A 20,400-nucleotide genomic window follows, 5' to 3' on the forward strand; every position below is an offset into this window, starting at 1 on the left:
TTCTTAAGATTATTTATGGTCATATGGCCATACTTATTCACCCCTTTGAAATAAAAATCTGTCTCCAAAAGATAAATTCAAATGCACAAACATAAATTTTCCTGTAAGTTCAAGAGAAGCGCTTGTTTAATAGTCTTGAATGAAATGCTAAACAGCTTTGGTTGTTGATAAAAAAGCATGCAGCTAGTGGATTTCCTCAATAGAGGACACACGGCATTGCCATTTAGAGTGTAAGAGTTCCCTGAGCTGCAGCTAGCAGGCTTTGGTTCCTGCCATTGTGCCTTGCCGTAGGGACACTCTGAGAGCCTGCCCTTCCGTGCATTGTGATTCTCAGAGGGCAGCACAATCCAGAGTTGAGTCCACAGCTCTAGGCAGAAAGATCCGGACCCCAGGACAGCAGTGCACTCAAGGCAGCCTGTCACACTGGGTAAGCAGCCTGCCGTATCCCATGGTCATATCAGTTCTCATATCACACCTCAGGCTCCAAATGTTGACATTGTGTTATTATTAAAGTGCTCCAAAACCAGCTCCCCCCACCTGAGGGACAAGCCCTGCCACGTGAGAAAACTGAGGGGTCTGTTTATATAAAATAAGTGGTAACCACCTCTCTCATGAAGATTTAGATATTTTTTTTTTGTCAATGGAAGAAGAAAATCTTGGCATTTAGATGGTCTACCTTTGTTGAGAAATTGCAAAGGGAGATTTGTCCACCCTACAGGCTGGTGGCCACCTCTTCTCCTACTGTCAGAAGGAAAGGGGACAGAACCTTCTCTAGGGAGTCAGAGAACTTGGGTTTAAGTTAAGGATCTGTACCAGGACAGCTTTGAAGCTGACTGCCTCTGCACCTCAGTTTTATATCGATAAAATGGGTGGGTAACCGCATCCTCTCATGTACATCCCTCCCAAAGATGTGTGTTCAGTGGAAGCAGAGGACCGTTCCCAATAGAGGAAGGCCAATCTTTGATCAAGAGTCATGTGAGCAGCTGGGTTCCTCTTTAAACAAGCTCTCAAGGATCGGGTAGGATTGACTAGGAAAGCGGTTGAGTGAAGGGATTTCCCAGGGGTTAGGAACACCTACTGAACTTCGCCACAGTGCAGCTCCGTGCGACTACTCCTTACCTGCTCCATTATCCAAAAGCTGCAGCACAATGGGATCTCCAGCCTCTGGCTCGACTGTAGCCACCACAGTGGCGTTAAGAATAGGATACAGACCCTTCCTCACGTTCGCATAAATTATCACCGGCTGAGGAAAATAGGTGCTGTCTCTTTCCGCAAAGGCTTCCACAGTGGCTGGGGACACGGCCAGGCTGGAGGCTCGGGAGGCCACCGTCACTTTCAGGGCTTGAGGAGAACGGTGTGTGTTGTTCAGTATATAAGTCCAGTGCCCAGGCTGCGACACAAGGTGTTGTTTTTGTTAATCGTGAAGAAGAAAAAAAAATCAACACTTCATTGATGCTGAATTTTTTTTTTTCAATTCAAGAAAAGACGTTAGGACAGGTACTGTTAGTTAAGTGGTATCTAGCCAGCCACTGTCACTGTCGGGCAGCTCCAGAGGGTAAATACATCCTGAATCGACTTGAGAACACGTTTTGCCTCCCAGTTTTAGGACATCATGACAGTCACCTCAGCATCAAAGGACTCTGCACTGATCAAGCTGGACTTCTTTATTCAAAGTTAAATAGTTCTTCTTTAGAACTGGTAAGATTATATAAATTAAGTGGACCATTGTGGGATCCATCGACATCCTGGGCTAATATAGAAGCACATTCTTCTTTTGTTCCATACCTCTCAAGCCCCAGAAATTTCAAAGAACAGAAAGTACCCATATCACTAGAACATAACCTACTGTCCTGAACAGTTCAGAGTGGTACAGTGCCTATGCCTAGGGATTTTTTTAAAATTCTGCTCCCTGTCATCCTCTTGTTTATACAAGCCACCTGGAAGAAACAGTATTTGAAAGAACAAACAAGACTGAGATTTCTATGTGGCAGAGTGGTTCCTTTTGACTAAGCTACACCTGTCTCTTTTGTTAGGACTCCTCGGCTGCCAATGTTTAACCTCTGGAAATAACAGAAAAGAATCAGCAGAAACTCAATGGATCAAGGCGAGACTCGAGAAGATAGGCTTGGTTGCCACCACACTGTGGCCAGCCTTCCTCCACGGGACTCACACACTTTGCCATCTCCCAGGGAGGCCTGAGTCAAGCACCCAGGTCTCCCCTCTCACTGTCTGCCTTTGAAGATCAAAAAGGTTCCCTTTGGTGTTTCCAATCCAGATGAAAGGGTCAGGCAAGAGAGCAAGAAAGAGAGGTGGCATCCATGGCCCTTATGTGAGATGAGCACAATCAATTTGCAGGAAAGTTCAGTAGGAACAGAGAAGGACGTATTTTGGAGAAGGGTAGGAGCTGGGGCAGAAGCCGGACATAAACTGCTCAGCGGCAACCAAAATTGTTGGCATTTCATCATAAAAGTTCCACAGAGTTCTGAGCAGGAGGCAGGCCTCAGAAGGGTCCGCTGATGGGTAGACTGGAGGTCGCCAGCTCAGAATCCAGTGAAGTGGCCACTGCCAAGCTGGGCCAGGTGGAACATCTGTATCGTCCCAGCACTTAGCAATTTGGGAAGCTGAAGTGGGAGAAATGCTTGAGTCTGAGAGTTTGAGACCAACCTGGGCAACACGGCAAGACCCCGACTTAAAACAACACAATAATGGGAGTGGGCAGATAAGGGTAGTGCTTGATGAGGAGTCAGGTCTGCGGGATTCTCATGCTGGCTCCCAGCCTCCTGTGGAGGTCCAGTGGTCCAGCCCCTGCTCTCGGTGCTGTCCTGAACAGCCCTTGTTGCTTATCTACTGGGCCTCTCCGCTTCCCTCTCCTCCCATCACTCACACTCTCCGCCCATGTGCTGCTCTCAGGTTCTTCCATCTTGAATTACTAACAGCTCCGCTTTGTCTTTGAGCCTTCCCATGATCTATTTCCTGTGCCCAGAATGCCATACCTACTTCAGGACTCTTGTCTCTTGTATTTCCATGATGATGTCCTCATTGCTAGGGAGCTTCCTAATTCCCATCCTTATGTAAGTTCTAGCGGTACCTGGTGCTTAGTCCTAATCAGGGCGTTTTATTCTAAGTGCAAGACCCAGAACATAGTAGGTACTAAAAAATTTACACATTTTATTAGTAATATTATAAAGTCTATATAGATCTGCTCCCAAACATATAGGAAATTATATTTATATGGATCTCTTTTTTCTTTTCTTTTCTTCCTTCCTTCCTTCCCTCCCTCCCTCCCTCCCTCCCTCCTTTCTTTCTTTCTTTCTCTCCCTTCCTTTCTTTTTTGTTTTTGTTTTTTGTTTTTTTGAGACAGAGTTTCTTGGAACTCATTCTGCTACCTCTGCCTTCCAAGTGCTGGGGTTAAAGACGTGTGCCACCACTGCCCAGCCTGGATATCTCTTATAAAGAAAGATACAGGTTTCAAAAAAACTGCTAATGCTGTAGAGAAACATTGATCTCCATTGTGAACGTAACAGTTTTATTTAGTACTTAACACTGTGGACATGCTTTGATTGCTCCTCTTAAATTTTTAACATCCACAAAAAATATTTTTATAATGTTTTGACATGTCAGCACCTTTCCTTACACAACACATTTAAGCATGTGACGCACTTGCAAGCTCTACACTCGCCTGAGCACCATCAGTTGTGAACAGGCTTCTACACTGACCTTTGCAGTTCCTGGAAACTGAATGATTGCTGTCCGAAAGGCCAAATTGATGACAAAGTCACTGGTGTTGTATTTTCTTCCACTAGGATCCAATAATATAATCTCAGGAGGACCACTGGTCTGCCACATGACTACAAAAATTGTGTCGTTGCCCACAGCGCTATCCACCGTCACAGAGTTTAAAAGTTGGTGCTGGGGTTGCACAGTTTCGCACACGCTTTCAAGCTGTCAAAGAGGAAGTTTCTGGTGAACACATCACATTTCCTTTTTTTGCCTTGTGTTTATAATGAAAAAATGAATAGGCAATACATATTGTACACATATAGATCAAAGCAAAATATTGTACATTGCATAACTAGTTATAAAATACCTTCTTACAGTTAGTGCAAGTACAATGCATTATTATATTTGTTTGTGTGTGACTAGGTCTCGAGTAGCTCAGGCTAAACTTCAATTGCTGATCCTTCTATCTCTAAATACAGGGATTATAACTTCATGCCCCCAAGCCTGGCTTCACTGTTCATCTGTTTGATTGTTTTCTTGTGATGCTGGGGATTAAACAGGAGCCTGCACCTGGCAGGCAGCTGGTCTGTCCTTGTGCTGGCTGCACACCCAGTCGGCTCCATCACCCTTCAAAAGTGGTGCAGCTGTTCTCCTGCAGCTCCCGTGAAACAAGTACTGGCTTTACACTGCCAGTTATGATGGTGAGCGCTCAGAAGATTGTGTTTGTAGATATGTTTAAAGGGTTTTCATTCGTATAACTATATCTTTATGTTTTTACAAGTTCTAGTAAGAAATTAAAAAAAACAGTTTTAAAAATTGTATGATGGTTGCATTTTTGTTTTGTGAGGAGACTTAATGATATTCTCCTTCAGGGTTCCACTCACATTCCTGTCAACAGCATGACACTCTCACCAGCATGTCGTCTTCCGTCTTTTTGGCATTAGCCATTTTTCCTGGAACAAGTGATATCTCGATGTGGTTTTAAATCTTTATTACTCTGATGATTAGTTATTTTAAACATCTTTTCATAACCTATGGGCTGTTTGTAAGTTTCTTTTTGAAAAACATCTGCTTGATCTGTTGACTATTTGTACGTCTCCTTTTAAAAACTGTCTACTTGGGTTTATTGCCCAGTTCTCGTTGGGGTTTTTTGGTTGTTGTTTTGATTGTTTTTCTTTCTTTCTTTTTTTTTTTTTTTTTTTGAGACATGGACTCACTATGTAGCTCTCTGACTGTCCTGGAACTTGCTCTGTAGACCAGGCTGGCCTGCAACTCACAGAGACCCTCCTGCTTCTGCCTCTGGAGTTCTGGGATTAAAGGAGTGCACTGCCACATCCAGCTTATTGCCCACTTTTAAAAGCTGGGATACTTTTGCTTTTTGCTATAGAGTCCTTGGAGTTCCATCTATTTTGAATATTGGCCACTCATTAGAAGCACAGTTTTTAAATGCTGCCTCCTTCCATGGCCTCTGCCTGTGTTGGGCTGATTGTTTCCTTTGCTAAGCTTCTTTTTAGTTTGATGTAATCACCATTAGTTGATTTTCATTATTTCTTTATTTCTTATGCTTTGAGGATCTTATCCCCTGTCCCCATCTCCCCCACAAAAACACCCTTGTTCATCCTCAAGTGCTGCACAATTTCTACCATGTTATCTTCTATGTCAAGTTTACAAGGAAGAACTTTATCGATGTTGACTTGGGTTTTGAAATTGCTGAGTGATAGGGGTCTGCTTTCATTCTTCTGCCTGGGAACATCCAGTCTTTTTTAGCAACGTTTATTGAAACGTTTGTTCTTTCTTCACTGTATACTTGCGCCCTTTTTGGTCAAAATTCAGTTGGCTAGCTGAGCACAATGGCGCACGCTTGTAGTCCTAGCATTTGGAAGCTGATGGAGGAGGATTGCTGAGAGTTTGAGGCCAGCCTGGGCTAGTGGGCTACCCTAAAGAACAGTTTTGTTAGGTAAATTACTATCGGTGGGCAGAGTTTTTCATTAGCACTTAGACTATCTCTGGAGGCCTATAGAGATTCTGTCCAGATGTCTACTGTCTGCCAGGCTGGGAAACCTTCTGTGATGCGTGTTTCCCTTTTATGAATCTTCACTTTATCTTTGACCTTTGATCACTTGATTACAGTGTTTCTTAGGGCATGTATTTGACTTCTAGTGGTGGGACTATTACCATCTTTACTGTGCATATATCAGCTGCGTGTTAAATATTTCCTGACAATAATTCACTGAGTTCACTGTTTACATCAAGCATAACTTGGCAGGTTTACTCACCATCTGTGAGGAAATTGCAGGTGAAATTCTGTTTGAAACATTATTCAGTTATGCCTAAACTCTTTAAAGTATTTAAACTGAAAAAAATTAATGGTAGCTTGATTAGACGACATTTTTGTGCCCCAAATCTAATAAGTTGTGCTAATTAAGAGGCAATCTAAAACTGAGGCTGGTGACTTATGCCTGTGATTCCTATATTTAGAAGATGGAACTAGGCAGACCAGCAGTTCAAGGCTGGCCTGGGCTACATACAGTCTAAACCATGTAAATCCTGTATCAAAATAAAATACACACACACACACACACACACACACACACACACACACAGCAGGGTAAAGATATAGAAATTTCTAAAACTTTATGAAATAATTAATATTCCTCATAAAAATGAGAAACTGTAAAGATGTGGAAGCAGCCAGAGTGAAACAAAGTGTGGCTGAGGGGAAATTAATGGAACTGAAAAAATGAAAACACAGTTTCTTATTTTTGTTTTGGATCTTGCCCCACCCCACCTATCCAACCCTACCCAACCCCACCCTACTCTACCTTACCTCTAGCTGCATTTTCAGTCATTAAGAAGTCGTTTTATGGACCTGGAAAGCTGAAATGGTCATTACAGAAAGGAACTATGGAAATGAGCCACACAGACATGAGGTAAAATGACTCTAGGCTCTAGGGACACCAAGAAGCTCATTAGAACCTTCTGCACACAGAGAGTTACAGATTCAAAGAAAATGTGGATGGTACAGTCCATCTGGTCTGCCCCCTCTACACATAGAAGACTGAGGTTCTGACCTGTAAGCTTTGCTGGAAAATGTCCCCCGTTCCAGAAGAGATCCTACTGAAAGCTTCCGTCATTCTGTTGGGATTAGATTCATCTGGAATGAAGAACTTTAAACCTCCTGAAAAACATGATTTGAATGCCAACTATTAAGATAGATAGATAAAATAAAGATTGTATCTCCTCTGACACACTGTGTCCACGTTAGTGTGATGGTCTGGAGTTGGTAGGAGAGTCCTTGGCTCATTGGGAATGACATCTCACACCACTATGAGGCAAGTGGCCATAGGGAGGTGATTTTCAGTGTAAGTTCATGGCTGTTTCCTCAGGCTTTAGTGTTCTGCCCACTGTCGAAGAACTCAGGAGATACTCAGTGGGTATAGTCTTAGATCCAAAATAATTCCTAAATGATGCAGATTAAATGCTAGTCAATGCATTGCTGTGCATTTGCAATTATATTCTGAGAACACCATTTTAAAAATTTTCAATAAATCTTAATTTTCAATTTGTTGGATTAAACTTTTTTTTGGCTTTTCGAGACAGGGTTTCTCTGTGTAGCTTTGGAGCCTATCCTAGAACTCACTCTGTATCCCAGGCTGGCCTCGAACTCACAGAGATCCACCTGCCTCTGCCTCCTGAGCACTGGGATTAAAGTCATGTGCCACCACACCAGGCTTGTTGGATTAATTTTTATGGAATGTAAGATGAAATTATTCTTTGCCTTGTCTAGAAGAAAGCAGACATGTATCTTATAATGCTGTTTGTGTGTCTACTCTAGAAGTTGTTACAGTTAGTCAATATGATTTTAGCTTCACAAATATGTATTCTCAGGCTGCTTTAACAAATCATAAAAATACTATTTTCACTAGATGTACAAAACTCCAAATCTAGAGAAAACATTCTAAAATTGGGAAAATTTTTAGCTAGTTTGATCAATGATTTGTGTGTTTTAAGAGAAATCTTTCTCTCACCTTTTTCCTAATTAAGACATGTAATCTGGGTTTCATAGCTGAGCTTTGTGCATTCAGCTTTAAGGGTATGCTCTAAAAGACGCCACTTTGGGAGGTTTTACCCGTAAGATGTGATAACTCCTCCAGTTTTCTGACTGCAGAGGAACCCAGGGCAATGGAGTGAATGGTGGATCCGCTGCTCATGGCGGTGAGCAGGCAGTTGTTTATGTGTTCATCTGCCCCACTGGTCACCAGTATCATGACAGAGCCATCGGCTCTTCCGTTCCTCTTCTCAATGACCTGAACATAGATAGCCACCCGTTACTTAGAAGGAAATGTGATTTAAATTGTCTGACTTAATAGAGGAATTCATTCTCATGTACAATTGCTACCAGTGTTACCTACAGCTCTTCAAGGTCCCCTATGTTCTATGACCACCTCCCAGTTGATCCTCACCTCACTCTATCACAGCACAGTTGTACAGACTTTGCCTCGGAGAAGATATTGTACAATTATGATATGAGACCCTTGCCTGTGAGATCCAGCCAGTGACCAGTAAGAGGGCTGAGAGCAGTGGTTCTCCACCTTAGCTACACCCCAGATCAGTGACATCAGAACCACAAGACGTGAAATGCGGGCATCATGGGTTTGTCTTTGTTACTTGGCATGCCTGAGACTGAATCTAAAGTCCCATTCACTCTGCCACTGAGCTCCATTGCCACCTCCTGTTTTTCAATCAAGCAGTGTCAGTGGGCAGCTCATGTTGAACAATTGTCGCCTAGGGGCGGCAACAGTGCTAGCTGATGTCTTGCTTTCTATCAGATGCTGATTTAGATCAGTTCTGCCAATTCTGAAGCATACATCTGGTCTTGTGTGTGTGTGTGTGTGTGTGTGTGTGTGTGTATGCACTGGTGTGGGGGTCCACATGTCTATGTAGCATGAATCTTAAATGGTTCTTATTAATAAAAACAAACCAAGGGGCGAGTTATTGGGGTGAACGCTGGAAGATCAGAGAAGCAGAACAAGCCACAGCCACCTCGCCTCGCCAATTCCTCAGCTGATCCTGTTTCCTCAGACTGGAAGTCTCCAAATGCATCTCAGCTGAACTGCTGCTCAAAAGTCTCAAAGCTTAACCAGCTCTAGTTCCTGGTCGTCACGCCTTATATACCTTTCTGCTTTCTGCCATCACTTCCTGGGATTAAAGGCTCACTTCCTGGGATTAAAGGCGTGAGTCACCATGCCTGGCTGTTTCCAGTGTGGCTTTAAACTCACAGAGATCCAGATGGATCTCTACCTCCCAAATGATAGGATTAAAGGTGTGAGTGCCACCATTTTCTGGCCTCTATGTCTGTCTAGTGGCTGATCTGTTCTCTGACCCCAGATAAGTTTGTTAGGGTGCACAATATTTTGGGGAACACAATACCACCACTCATCTATGTGAATATTAACTTATTTATCTTCTCAGACCCTCTTGGTTCTTATCTTTGAAATCTGGCATGTCTGTAGGCAGAGACCAAAAATGCTCATTTTGCCTTGAAACATACAAGGATAACAATTGCCACAGCTGGGGCCACTTCAGAGTAAACAGGGATAGTTTGGAAAGACTCTAGATGGTGCTTAAGTCCGTTAGCCAAGTTCATTGTACTTTTTTATCTACTCATTCTTTCAACAAGCAGCTCTTAATTCATTCTTATGTTGGTTGCTTTGTTAAGCTGAGGGAGTGCAATGGGAGTAAGAAACGGGTCCTGACTTTAGGAATGATTCATCATTCCTCTCTAACAGCTGAGGATGCTATGACCATGCTACAAGAGAACACCCCGTTTCCAAAAACAAACAAACAAACAAACAAACAAAAACAAAAAAGCCCCAAGCCTGAGATTCAAAATGAAAAAGCAGGTAGTGACGGCAACTGAGCTTAGGGGCCTCTACCTCGAAACCCCTTTTAATGCCTGCACAGGTGTCCACTCCTTCTTCCGTGGACGCGGTGGTGGGCAGATAGGAAACCAGCAGCTTCCGGTCATCGGCACTGTTAATTTGTTGCAGCTGGGCTCTGATTGCTCCTTTGCTATCAAAAGTGACAATGCCCACAAAAGTATGAACTTCAACAACCTGCATTAAGTACAATTCAGCTGCTTGTTGCAGTCGAAGGAGTCTGTCTGCCTGGGTCCACAAAAGAGACAGAAAAGGAGAAAGTGACATTTGATTGGTAGACCCACGATGATGAAGGATTCAATTAGCAAAAGTGTCTGTGCATTCTTTACAGACACTGCAGTTCTGTGCGTTGTAAAGTGTGGCATAGTGCTAGAACATTTTTTTTCAGTTAATTGTGTACTCAACACACAATTCAGCTAATTGTGTGTTGGATGTGCAGGAGAGAGTGCTGAGGAACTATACACAATTAAGATGACATACTCTCAGCATTTCACTCCAACTCAGAATTTAACAATGTATGATGTCAATTGACAACAGGTTTGTAACTGATTCTTTTTTAGCTCAGTCCAAGTGAACAGAAATATTACAAAGGGATCTGGTAATAGAGAGGTGTGGTAGTCTGCAACACCAGTGTCCATCCCTCTGCTATGGTGGCCACTTGAGGCTGGGCACTTTATCTATAGAGTGAGCATAATATTATGTTTATTGGTTATTATAGTTGCTAAAGGATTGCCTTTGATATGTACATGACATGCACTAATCAAGGATAGGGATAATGCTACCACTAATTCATTAAGGTCACTTTTTTGATGGCTCTGAAGGGAGGTAAGGGAGTGAGCAGCTGCTCATAGATGGCTGTGACCTCTGCTTCTTGATATCTCCCTTGTTATTCAGTCCCACCTCTCACACTTCTCAGGACCCATCACCAATCTAATGTCTCATAGATACCTCATACTAGACAACATTTTAATTTAGTGCCCTCCACCCCAAATATTACTTTTCTTACAAGCTTGGAAGAGGGTTAGTATGGTGGGTGAGACATGGTCCTTGAATTCTGCCTCATCCTTTTGTAATTATGTGGGCATGGAAAACATTACTTCTTTGTAGCTTTGGTTCCTTTCGTCACAGAGCACAGGGACTGAGTAGGAATTCAATAGCTTTTGTTTTCATCATGGTGGTTGTGCTGTCTTTCCCAATTACAGCCTCTAAGAGTCACTAGAGTGTGGCTAGGCAACAGCTTTAAACTGTATCTAGGTTTTAAAAAAGGGTCTTGGGGGAGAAATGTTACAATTAGCGGCAACATTGGGTTGCTAATGGGGTTAGGGACTCTGTGTGGATTTCACTTATGTCACCATAATTTCTGAGCCTCATTCTGAGTTTGCCCTACCCATTTCCCAAGAAAATAAGATACCTTGGACTCTTCAAAACCTTTTGTGCCTTCATGCTTCATACACTGGAAAAAAAAAACAGAGCTAAAACCTGATAGGGGAAACTAAAGAGTGGTTTTCGGTCCTTAGGAACCAGTGCATTACCTCTGCCATCTTCCTGGACACGTCCATCACTAAGCAGAGGACTTTGTCCCCAGCCTGCATGAGGGAAAACGTGGGAGGAGGAGGAAGCTCAACCCCACTCATGGGGAGGCTGTGATTAAGGTCAGAGGAGCCTGTGATTACGTCCCAGGTACTTCTGAGGCTGCACACTTGGTTCTGTAGGTTTGGGGCTTCACGGTTGTGGGTGCTTGCATTACAGAATTCAACCACCTGGAAAAGAACAAAAAGCATCCTTCCCAGACCAGAGACACTTGTGTCCTCCCTAGGCCACAGGGAAAAGGAGGACAGAGCTGGCAGCAAGATCATGGCTTCCTTTTCTCAAAAGTGGCAGCAGCGAGTTTGCAAACAACCCTTGACACCTTTTGCTTGAAGTAGTAGCACCCTGTGGTCACAGAAGCAATCTCTTGTAGAAGTTTGTTTGCGTTGAGAAAACAGAGCAGACTGTGTATATATACTTCAGTCTTAAACAGAACAACTCCTTCTCCTCCCTTGCATGATACTGTGTTGAAGAAACACCCTGAGAGATGTTATCCTGGCCAGCCCATTCTGTGGAATTCCATTATGTGACACTGCAATTATTCCACGGATCAGTCAACATATACTGATCTAGTTCAAATATTGATCTCTGTGAGGGTAAGATGAGGGCAAAACAACTTAAATCTACTTCCTGAAACCCTTTTCCCATTTAGAAATCTAAATGTAAATCATTTAATGGTAATCAACCTTTGCAAGCATCCCCCCTTTCAAGTTATAGTTGTGGCACTGCAGGGGAATGCCTGTCTATTCTCAGTGGCTCCAGCCCTACAAAGAACAAAGATTAGAGGCACGGGAGCTTAGAGTTTGAAAGAACTTTATAGGTTCCCTGGTCCCATCTCTGACTCCACAGAGGAGGAAGCTTAGCTGGGTAACACCCGCTTGGTTTTTCAGTGGGGTAGGGTCCGGAGCACACCGGTGCTGCTTCTTTTAGTGCTTTTTACCCCTACATTTCGTGACTGTAGCAAGGGGATTTTGAAATTTTTGTGACTGGATATATTCCAGTAGGCTTTTGCAAAGGGTTACCAAGATTTTATCTACTCACAAATAACATGGGTCAAATATCTAAAACTGGGTTCAGGCCAGGTATAAAAGTTATAAATTAGAAAACGGAATGGATAAAGGCAAGAACTAGAAACAGTCAAGTTCATGTTGCAAAGGATTCCTACCATCGATTAAAAGCAGACTGAAGAAACAAGCTAGAAAAATGAAGGAAAAAAGGAAGAAAAGATGGGAGTGGGGGAAGGAGAAAGAAGAGGGAGGGAGAGGGAAAGGGGACAGATAGAGAAAGACAGATCCAATGTAAGCACGATCAGTCAGCCATGGAACAGGGAGAATACTCCAGGAAGACATGTACCTACCACACTCCCAGCCTAGCAGAGAGAAGATTTACAGATAATGACTTTCAGGTCTTTGGAAAGTGCAATAGACAAATGAAGCCACACAGGCTGGTCCCATTAAACCTGTCAACTAGCCAACTGCCTTGTAGTGGGTAGCTATTCCAGCTTGGATCTGGAAGTTCCAACCCCCACTGAGACTCGGGCAACTGTCACACCTACGAGGCAGGGCCAAGGGAGGCATCTGGAGACCTGAGACCCGGATGGGCGAGCACTCTCTCTGTTCCTGGACCCTGGACAGTGGAGGTTGACTGAGCAGAGTGCCAGAGAACACCGCTGGACTGCGATACACCTTCCCCAGACCCCGGCAATCTACCTATCCCTTCATTTGTAAGTCACCCACTAAATAAATCTTCCTTTTAACTATGTGGAGTGGCCTTAATAATTTCACCAATAGTGCTTCCTTTCTAACTTTATGCTTTCTCCTAGTGCAAGGTTCTGGTGACAGTTGGGACAGTTTGTCATGTGTGTGACATCCTTCTTAAAGAAAATGAACTGGCCAGAGAGAAATTCTGTAATAGATTACTCTTAAATATCAGGGTTTTGTTTGTTTGTTTTGTTTTGTTTTTGTTTTTCAAGACAGGGTTTCTCTGTGTAGCTTTGTGCCTTTCCTGGAACTCACTCTGTAGCCCAGGCTGGCCTCGAACTCACAAAGATCTGCCTGGCTCTGCCTCCCAAGTGCTGCGATTAAAGGCATGCACCACCACTGCCTGGCAAATATCAGGTTTAAAATGGAGTTACACATTCATCTTTTTAGAGTTATATGAAATACTAGTTAACCAGACTTAGGTGCAAAGCTGAGGATCAGTTCACTTTCCTGGGCTAGCTTGCTTATCTTTTGAAGTTCTAGATTTTCTCAAAACAAAAGAAAGAGAGCCTTAAGTGAGAGGAATACAGTTATTTGTTCCATCATTCTTGCAAGCCTCATACCTCTTCCTATGAAATGAGACAAGAAAGGAATGCCACCACATGGGCAGCTTGTTTTGTGGCCTCAAAAGTCCTCTTTTTAAATACTCTCCCTGGAAAGTGGATTTTTGCTTTTAAAAGCAATCTGTATTTATTATCATTTGGAGGAGACAGATTTTGTTCTTTTTGTTTTTAATATGTAGGAGAAAGACTAAATTAACTGTAGCCCCCCCCCCACACACTCTAGTATAGTGACTCTTAATTATTCTGATATTTACCTACATCAAGCATATCTGTGTGTCTTAGAAAGACATGGCAGCCTGTAGGAGTTTGTCATTCCAAGGACATACTTACCGAAGATAAACTTTGCATGAACATTATTGATCCAGTTGCATTCTGGGTGCTGTTGTAGAGGAATGTGCATCCTTCTCTGAAAAGCTTACTAATGATACAGCCTTCCTGGGGACAAAGGCCCTTTTCACACACAAAAACTCCAGTGATGTCAGATGAACACCTAAAAAAAATGGAATGAGAAACTAGGAATTGGGTATTTTTAGAAATATGTTTTTTTCTTGATTATCTTTTCTAATAGTTTGTTTCAAGGATTATAGCTCAGTAGATACGTATAAAAATTTTTAAATGTTCTCTTACAGAAATTTATTAACTTAGAAATACAGTCTCTCTGTTTTATTTTATAGCCTTGAATTTGGACAAGGGAGTTTTTATTGCCAAAACCTTTAGCAACCAGAGTGAGACAAAGCAGGACGGAGCTCAGAGGGACTCTAGGAGAGGGAGGACCAAGGAAGGACAGGGGCAGCAACATACTGAGCCAGTGCTCCATTGGATGTAAGGAGAGTGAACTTGTAATGGACAACTTTGGAAATATTCCGTCTTTACTAAAATATTCTGAACATTGCTATCTGAGTGAGAAATGGTGCCATTTAGAAGTGATACTGATGACGCATGTCTACCAGCTGAGGATGCTCTCTGACCCAGAATTCTTGGAAGACTTTTTAGATATATAGATTTCCATGCATAAATATGAAATAGCACATGTATGATGCTGTGAGGGACAGTGATAATGACAACCAAAAAACGTTGCTATTAATCTCCATGTCCAACAAGAGGGGACTGATTGAATAAGTTATGGCGTAACCACACAATGGATCACTAATTATTTTTAAAAGGGGGAGGAAATATATATTCATATTTATTTGAATTTTCTTGATGAGGCAAAATAAATAAGAACTGAATCAATATTGTTCCTAGAAATAGAAAGGAGACAGTGGTAGATGGTGAAGAACATAACTGTTTATAGTTCACGGAGGAAGCAGAATGAAGACGGTGGCCAGCGAGATGCTGAGGAACACGACTTTCCATTGTTCATATTTAAATCACATAAATATTTGTCCATCTTAAAATTCAATAAAAAGTAAGGATAAAAAAGAAGAATTTATTCCTTACTAATATTTACTTGCCATTAACTTATTTTTATTTATTTTTTAATAACATAATAGCTAAATCAAGATAAAAATGCCTATTTTCTTATCTATCATTTTAGTTTTTAGCCTTTTGTGAAAAAGTCTCGCTGTGTAGCCCTGGCTGACCTGGACCCCACAGTGTGGACCAGGCTGACCTTGAATTTGTAGCACACATTCTGCCTCTGTCTCTCTAGTGCTGAGGTTATAGCAGCAAATGTCAGTGTGTGCAGCCACTTACTGTAAAAATTATTCTAAAGCCCTTCTAGTTTTTGAAATTTTCAATGTATTCAATCAGTAGTGAATTTTAAACATGAGAGAAAACACTGACCTTGTGACTTGAATTTCATTCCGCCCATTCATGTAGAATGGCTTGTCGTGGTTATATTCATCAAACACACCCCAGCGGAGATGGGCCCATTCATGGACGAACACCCTGCCTGTAGAAGAGAGAGTTTTGGCTTTCTGAGTGCCTAAAATCTCAGCAAATGGGCCTTGCTAATCAACGTAGATGCAGTATCACCTGACTACACTCTTGTCCCAAAGAGTTGAAGTCAGATTTTTGGTCCTTTTCCTCCCTCTTCTCCTACCTCATCCTCTGCCATCATAGAAAAGGCAGCAGGAAAATGTTTGCTCCCAGGACTGTGAGGCATCATCCACTTGGCAGCAGTGGCAAGGAGTCCCACCTTCTCCTCCCCCTGAAGCTGTCTAACAAGTTTTTCCTTAGCTTCATGCAAGCAGCCCAGTAGATTAAGGACTTAGAGGGAAGAAGAAGTACATCTTTGCAATCAAATAACTTTTCTAAGTTTAGTTGCTCTCCTGTGGGCCGTTCCCTAGTCTACATCAATGACTGAAACCAGGGAAGAAGGAAGAGTCTGAAAAAATCACAGCATCCCCACTCCTGCCTGGATGCTCCTTTCTCCTTTACCCTTTCTCTATCCCTTGTTCTTGGAAATTCTCATTCTTAACATCAAATCCTTCACAGTTTTATCTTGTCCTCTCTAATCTTAGATTTCTTTCCAAGGTCAGCTCCGCAGTTAATTGTTCTCTATGGAAGCTTTCCAGGTCAACACCCTTGTCTAACCAAAGCACACATTCCCTTTTTCTGAATTAGTTTAGGTTCTGTAACTCGGGGACTGCCTGCTGACTGAGCCAGGCTGTGGCACATTGTGCAATGTTTGCATCTTGGGAGGAAACAGCCACAGCTGAGAGTAATAAGGGAAAGTATGTGCTGACTCATGAATCTAGAGACACGGATGAAGTCGTATGCAGGGCCAGAGAACTTCAACCTCATGGTTAGTTGCCAGAGAGGGGAAAAAATCTAATTTTTAAGAATTTTGTAAAACATCCTGATAGATTGCTTTACCTCCTGCTTGCTAAGCAGGAATAACAAAATGTACTTAGTTTTAGATTTCATAAAAAATAAAAATCTTTTAAAGGCCCTATTTAAAATTGAACCAAAACTAAAATTGCAGATTGAAGGTAGCACTGGGTTGCCTGACCTGTTTTACTAGTATCTCCTTCAGACCTCACACATGGTCCCGCAGTCTACAGGCTGGGGCTGGTGACTGTAATCTTTCTCCTAAGTGTCAGACACTGATATCTGACCACAGTTAGACATCTGTAGGACAGTCCAGTGTTCCTCACCATCATCTTGCCTAACCCAGACCCATGGCTTCCCCTTTTCACTGCACCCATTTCCCAATGCCTTCATTGTTCTTGACGTCCATGCACACCTCTGGTCTTCCACTCTGCACCCACCCAGCCAGAACTCCTTTCTGGAATTCTCAGCATTTAAGGCCACTCAGACTTCATAAGAAAATATTTTAAATGAAATTGGCAGAGCACTTGGGGCATGGGAAATCCTTGTTGCTTGTATTCCAGGCTCTGGTCCTTTCCACCTTGCTGCCTCAACTCAAGCCTCCTGAGCACGCCGCTGCAGTGTTCTCCTGTACCCTTCCACATCCAGCTTCTCCTTCATTGACTCTAGCAAGCCCAGTTATGCACATGGACAGATCCACCTTCTGAAAACGATATGGTGCTGTTGTTCCCATACATACGATGAGAGCCTTCAGTGGGGACTTCATAGTGTGAATATTCCGCAGCGCTCCTATCACCTGGTTGTTGGGTACATGTTGGCATTTCCCTGCATGCCCAGCCTGTGCCCTGTCAGGGGGTCTAATGTTTCCCTCAAAAGCCCTGAGTTCCTCTGCAACCTCAGTACTTTTCACATGCTTCCTGCTACTCTCTCTTCTTTTCACCAATCAAAATGCTGTTAACTCCTCCTATGTAAGACATGTCCCGACAACCCTTGGCTTGGTTACCTTCACTGAATTCTCAGAGCACCACTCTATCTAACCAGGTTTTTGGTCTTCCTGGCTCATTCTGCCCCTCTCCTTCCATGTGCCTTTGATCTGCCTCCACCTCAAACGGAAAGTCCTTGACAGGCTGAGGGTTGTATGAATTCTCTTCTGTACCAAACACAAAATACTGTGCTGTCACAGGCTGTGTTTTTATGATCGGAACTTACCTCTTGAGCCATATCCTGCTGCTAACTCATCATTTAGCAGGAAGCTAGGGGTGAAATGGATGTATTTCCCCTCTTTTCCACACCCTCTGTGTTGTAGCGTATATGGATCATCCCCGTGTACCCCATTCTGCTCAGTCACTATGACATTTGCCTAAATTAAAACAAATACATTTTAAAGAAATTTAAGCTATAATTTTACTGTATGTAATTATACACAATTTTAAAACAGATTAAAGGCAAAAGGAATAACTTGAGGTTAGAGTTTAGATATTCCGATAGCTAATTATTAGCTAAATTCTTTGGCACTTTCAGAAAGATCTCCTTTAAGAGTTTAGCCAGTTTCCATGGAACTTCTTTCTCTCCTTTATTACCCTCCCATTTTCCAGAACAAAATATTCTCAGACATCAACACTGTAAAATTGTGATATTATGACACTATAAAAGCCATAAAATCAAGAACATTTATTAGTATTTACACATCATCCAGGACTGCACAGTAAAGAGTTACAGCAGTTTCCAGTGAACTCTCCATGGTTAGTCTATCAGTGCGGGCAGCAGGACATTGTTTGTGGAGCCTCTTCTGTACACTGTATCCCCATCTTTCATTTCCGTAATCAGATAGAGTAGTATCCTTCACTAAATGTTTGCTTAACTGACATTGTGATGTTAAGGAAAATTGTATCCAGGACATTTGATCATACTACATATGCTATACTTATACTTCTCATAGGATCAGGGTACCCAGTTGTATCTCAGTTGTACTGAAGGTCAAATTCATGAATGTAATCTTTATAGAGACTGCATAGCTTGGTGCAAACAGTGTGGTTTTTGAAGTTAGATAGATATTCAAACTGTCAGTAATTATTAATTATTTGCATGGAACAAAGTCCTTAACTTATGTGAACATAATTACTAATTTTTTATAATAGCAATTAATGAGATTGCATAGGCAATATATATATATATATATATATATATATATATATATATACAATATATATACATGCCTCAATTGAAGGTACTTAATGGCAGCTTAATAAACACTAGATTTTCCCCAGTTTGTTCCAGTTCCCTACTTATCTTCATGCCAAGCACTGTCAAATGCTTCTATCTGATGAAAAACCAAATGCTTTTGTAAGCCACTCAACATCTTCATGCCTTTGGGCTACAGTCTACATTTCTAGGCCATTCAATTTCTGAGACAATCTTCAAAGGAGAGCTAAGAATTAAAACAGTCTGAGGAAATTTAAACCAAGTGACACAGATTAAAATAAAAGACACGTTTTCCATGCCCTAGCTCTCCTGATGGCACTGTAGCTACAGACACCAAGCCCCTCCACTGCTGAAGCCCTGAGCTCCTCTCCATGCTCCGCTGCTAGCTCTTCTCTCATACACGCAGGACTCTTATTCATAGTAATTTTCAAAGTGCTTTAGCATTTTATAGGTGCATACCAATGAATATTTACATATCATCTGCAGTTTATTAATGGTCTTCAAGGTTAAGTTATTCTGTTGTTAGAAAAAGAAAATGGAGCCACGTTCTCTTTATCACAGCCTTTTGGCTCGCTTCTCTCCATTCTCCTTTGAATCAGCATGTAGGCCTTAGTTAAAGGCAAAACATTCTCATTTTGACCACAGCTGCATCTTTACATGCATGGATGGCTCTCCGCATGGACTTGACGGTTCCCAGCACAATGACAAGTGAAGACCACCAGAGTTGGGTTGTGCTGGTCCCTGCTCACCCTCAGCAGCATAAACCCAACTTTTTCCTTGACTAAAAACTTAGCCGGGATCTTGTGCATTACAGAATAGAGATGGCCTGAGAAGCAGATTCATCAATGGCACATGACTGAGTTTGTGACTGAATAATTTACACTTATTATTGTGTTTCCATTTTTTCTTCCTCATAACCATTTATAAAGGTCTATGGGATGAGGTCCACACACTTTCTCAGCAATACTCTTTGCAGTAGCATACCTCTGTCTCACTACCAATGACAAAGTATATTTTGAAAGTTTTTCACCCTTAAACTGAATTAGGCTCTTTTAAGAGAATTCAAAACCCTTACCTTTTCATAGGATTCTTGTTTTACTTTGCTATAATTATGAGCTGTCCAAGTGGCAGGTATTAAAATCTGTATATTTCTGAAAAACACTCTTCTCTTGGTAGCATTGAACAGGTAAAAGGAAGCTTCAGTTATCATCTCCTGTAACCAAACAGAAGGAACACTGCCACATGTAAATCCTTGATTCTCTGATGACACATAAACACATAAACAACAATGAACAACATTCATTTTGAATGAACCCATGAAGGTTTCCTTGGAAAAGACATCAAATGGCTACCTGAAAGAGATTTTTAGTACACTGATTATGTGTTGGAGCTTGCCCTCATGGTTTCCCCAAGTTTCTGAAAGGGTTTTAAGCTTTTACTGAACACATCTTTATGTCACACCTATGGGCATGTTCAGGCCTGTACCTTTTAAGGATATTATTTTCACTTTAAGCAATACCTAACAAAGAAGCTCTTAGGTAATGATCCTCCCATACCATGCTGTAGTAAAAACTGTCATTTATTTTATAGAACACTGGGAGAAAACAAAGAATATTTCTCTCTGGCAGCCTACATCGACTTTCTCCCTTGAGAATTCTCATTCTTGAAATGAGACACCATAGGATGATCTTGACACGCACCCCCATCCTCCTCTGTCATTCAAACATCCGGCTTTCTTTCACCAAAGCCAGCTTTAATTTCTCTAAGCTGTTCTCCAGAGAACAGTCACATATGAAAACTATGACCAAACCCTGAAGCCAACAGGTGGTGACTAATAAAAAGATAAAAGAAATC

The 20,400-nt window shown here is 42.0% G+C and overlaps 2 protein-coding genes across 9 annotated transcripts in view; one reads left to right on the forward strand and one right to left on the reverse strand.

Annotated features, from left to right (window-relative positions):
• The window catches only part of Odf2l (outer dense fiber of sperm tails 2 like), a 97,302-nt gene that overhangs the window by 25,905 nt on the left and 50,997 nt on the right, over positions 1-20,400 (forward strand). The window lies entirely within an intron of this gene.
• LOC102919505 (calcium-activated chloride channel regulator 2) overlaps positions 1-20,400 on the reverse strand; it is a 28,408-nt gene that overhangs the window by 7,497 nt on the left and 511 nt on the right. The window contains exons 2-12 of one of the 2 annotated variants that reach the window (XM_042280048.2): positions 19,622-19,759; positions 17,554-17,704; positions 15,355-15,463; positions 13,900-14,059; positions 11,192-11,419; positions 11,071-11,112; positions 9,657-9,887; positions 7,850-8,027; positions 6,792-6,898; positions 3,718-3,942; positions 1,120-1,390 (exon numbers count right to left, since the gene is read on the reverse strand). In XM_042280048.2, the coding sequence (XP_042135982.1) occupies positions 1,120-1,390; positions 3,718-3,942; positions 6,792-6,898; positions 7,850-8,027; positions 9,657-9,887; positions 11,071-11,112; positions 11,192-11,419; positions 13,900-14,059; positions 15,355-15,463; positions 17,554-17,704; positions 19,622-19,759 (1,840 nt within the window). The remainder of the gene's footprint in view (positions 1-1,119; positions 1,391-3,717; positions 3,943-6,791; positions 6,899-7,849; positions 8,028-9,656; positions 9,888-11,070; positions 11,113-11,191; positions 11,420-13,899; positions 14,060-15,354; positions 15,464-17,553; positions 17,705-19,621; positions 19,760-20,400) is intronic. The other variant, XM_006984745.4, reaches the window with a different exon arrangement.

This window comes from Peromyscus maniculatus, chromosome 6 (genome assembly GCF_049852395.1).
Source record: "Peromyscus maniculatus bairdii isolate BWxNUB_F1_BW_parent chromosome 6, HU_Pman_BW_mat_3.1, whole genome shotgun sequence".
Taxonomy (NCBI): Eukaryota; Metazoa; Chordata; class Mammalia; order Rodentia; family Cricetidae; genus Peromyscus; species Peromyscus maniculatus.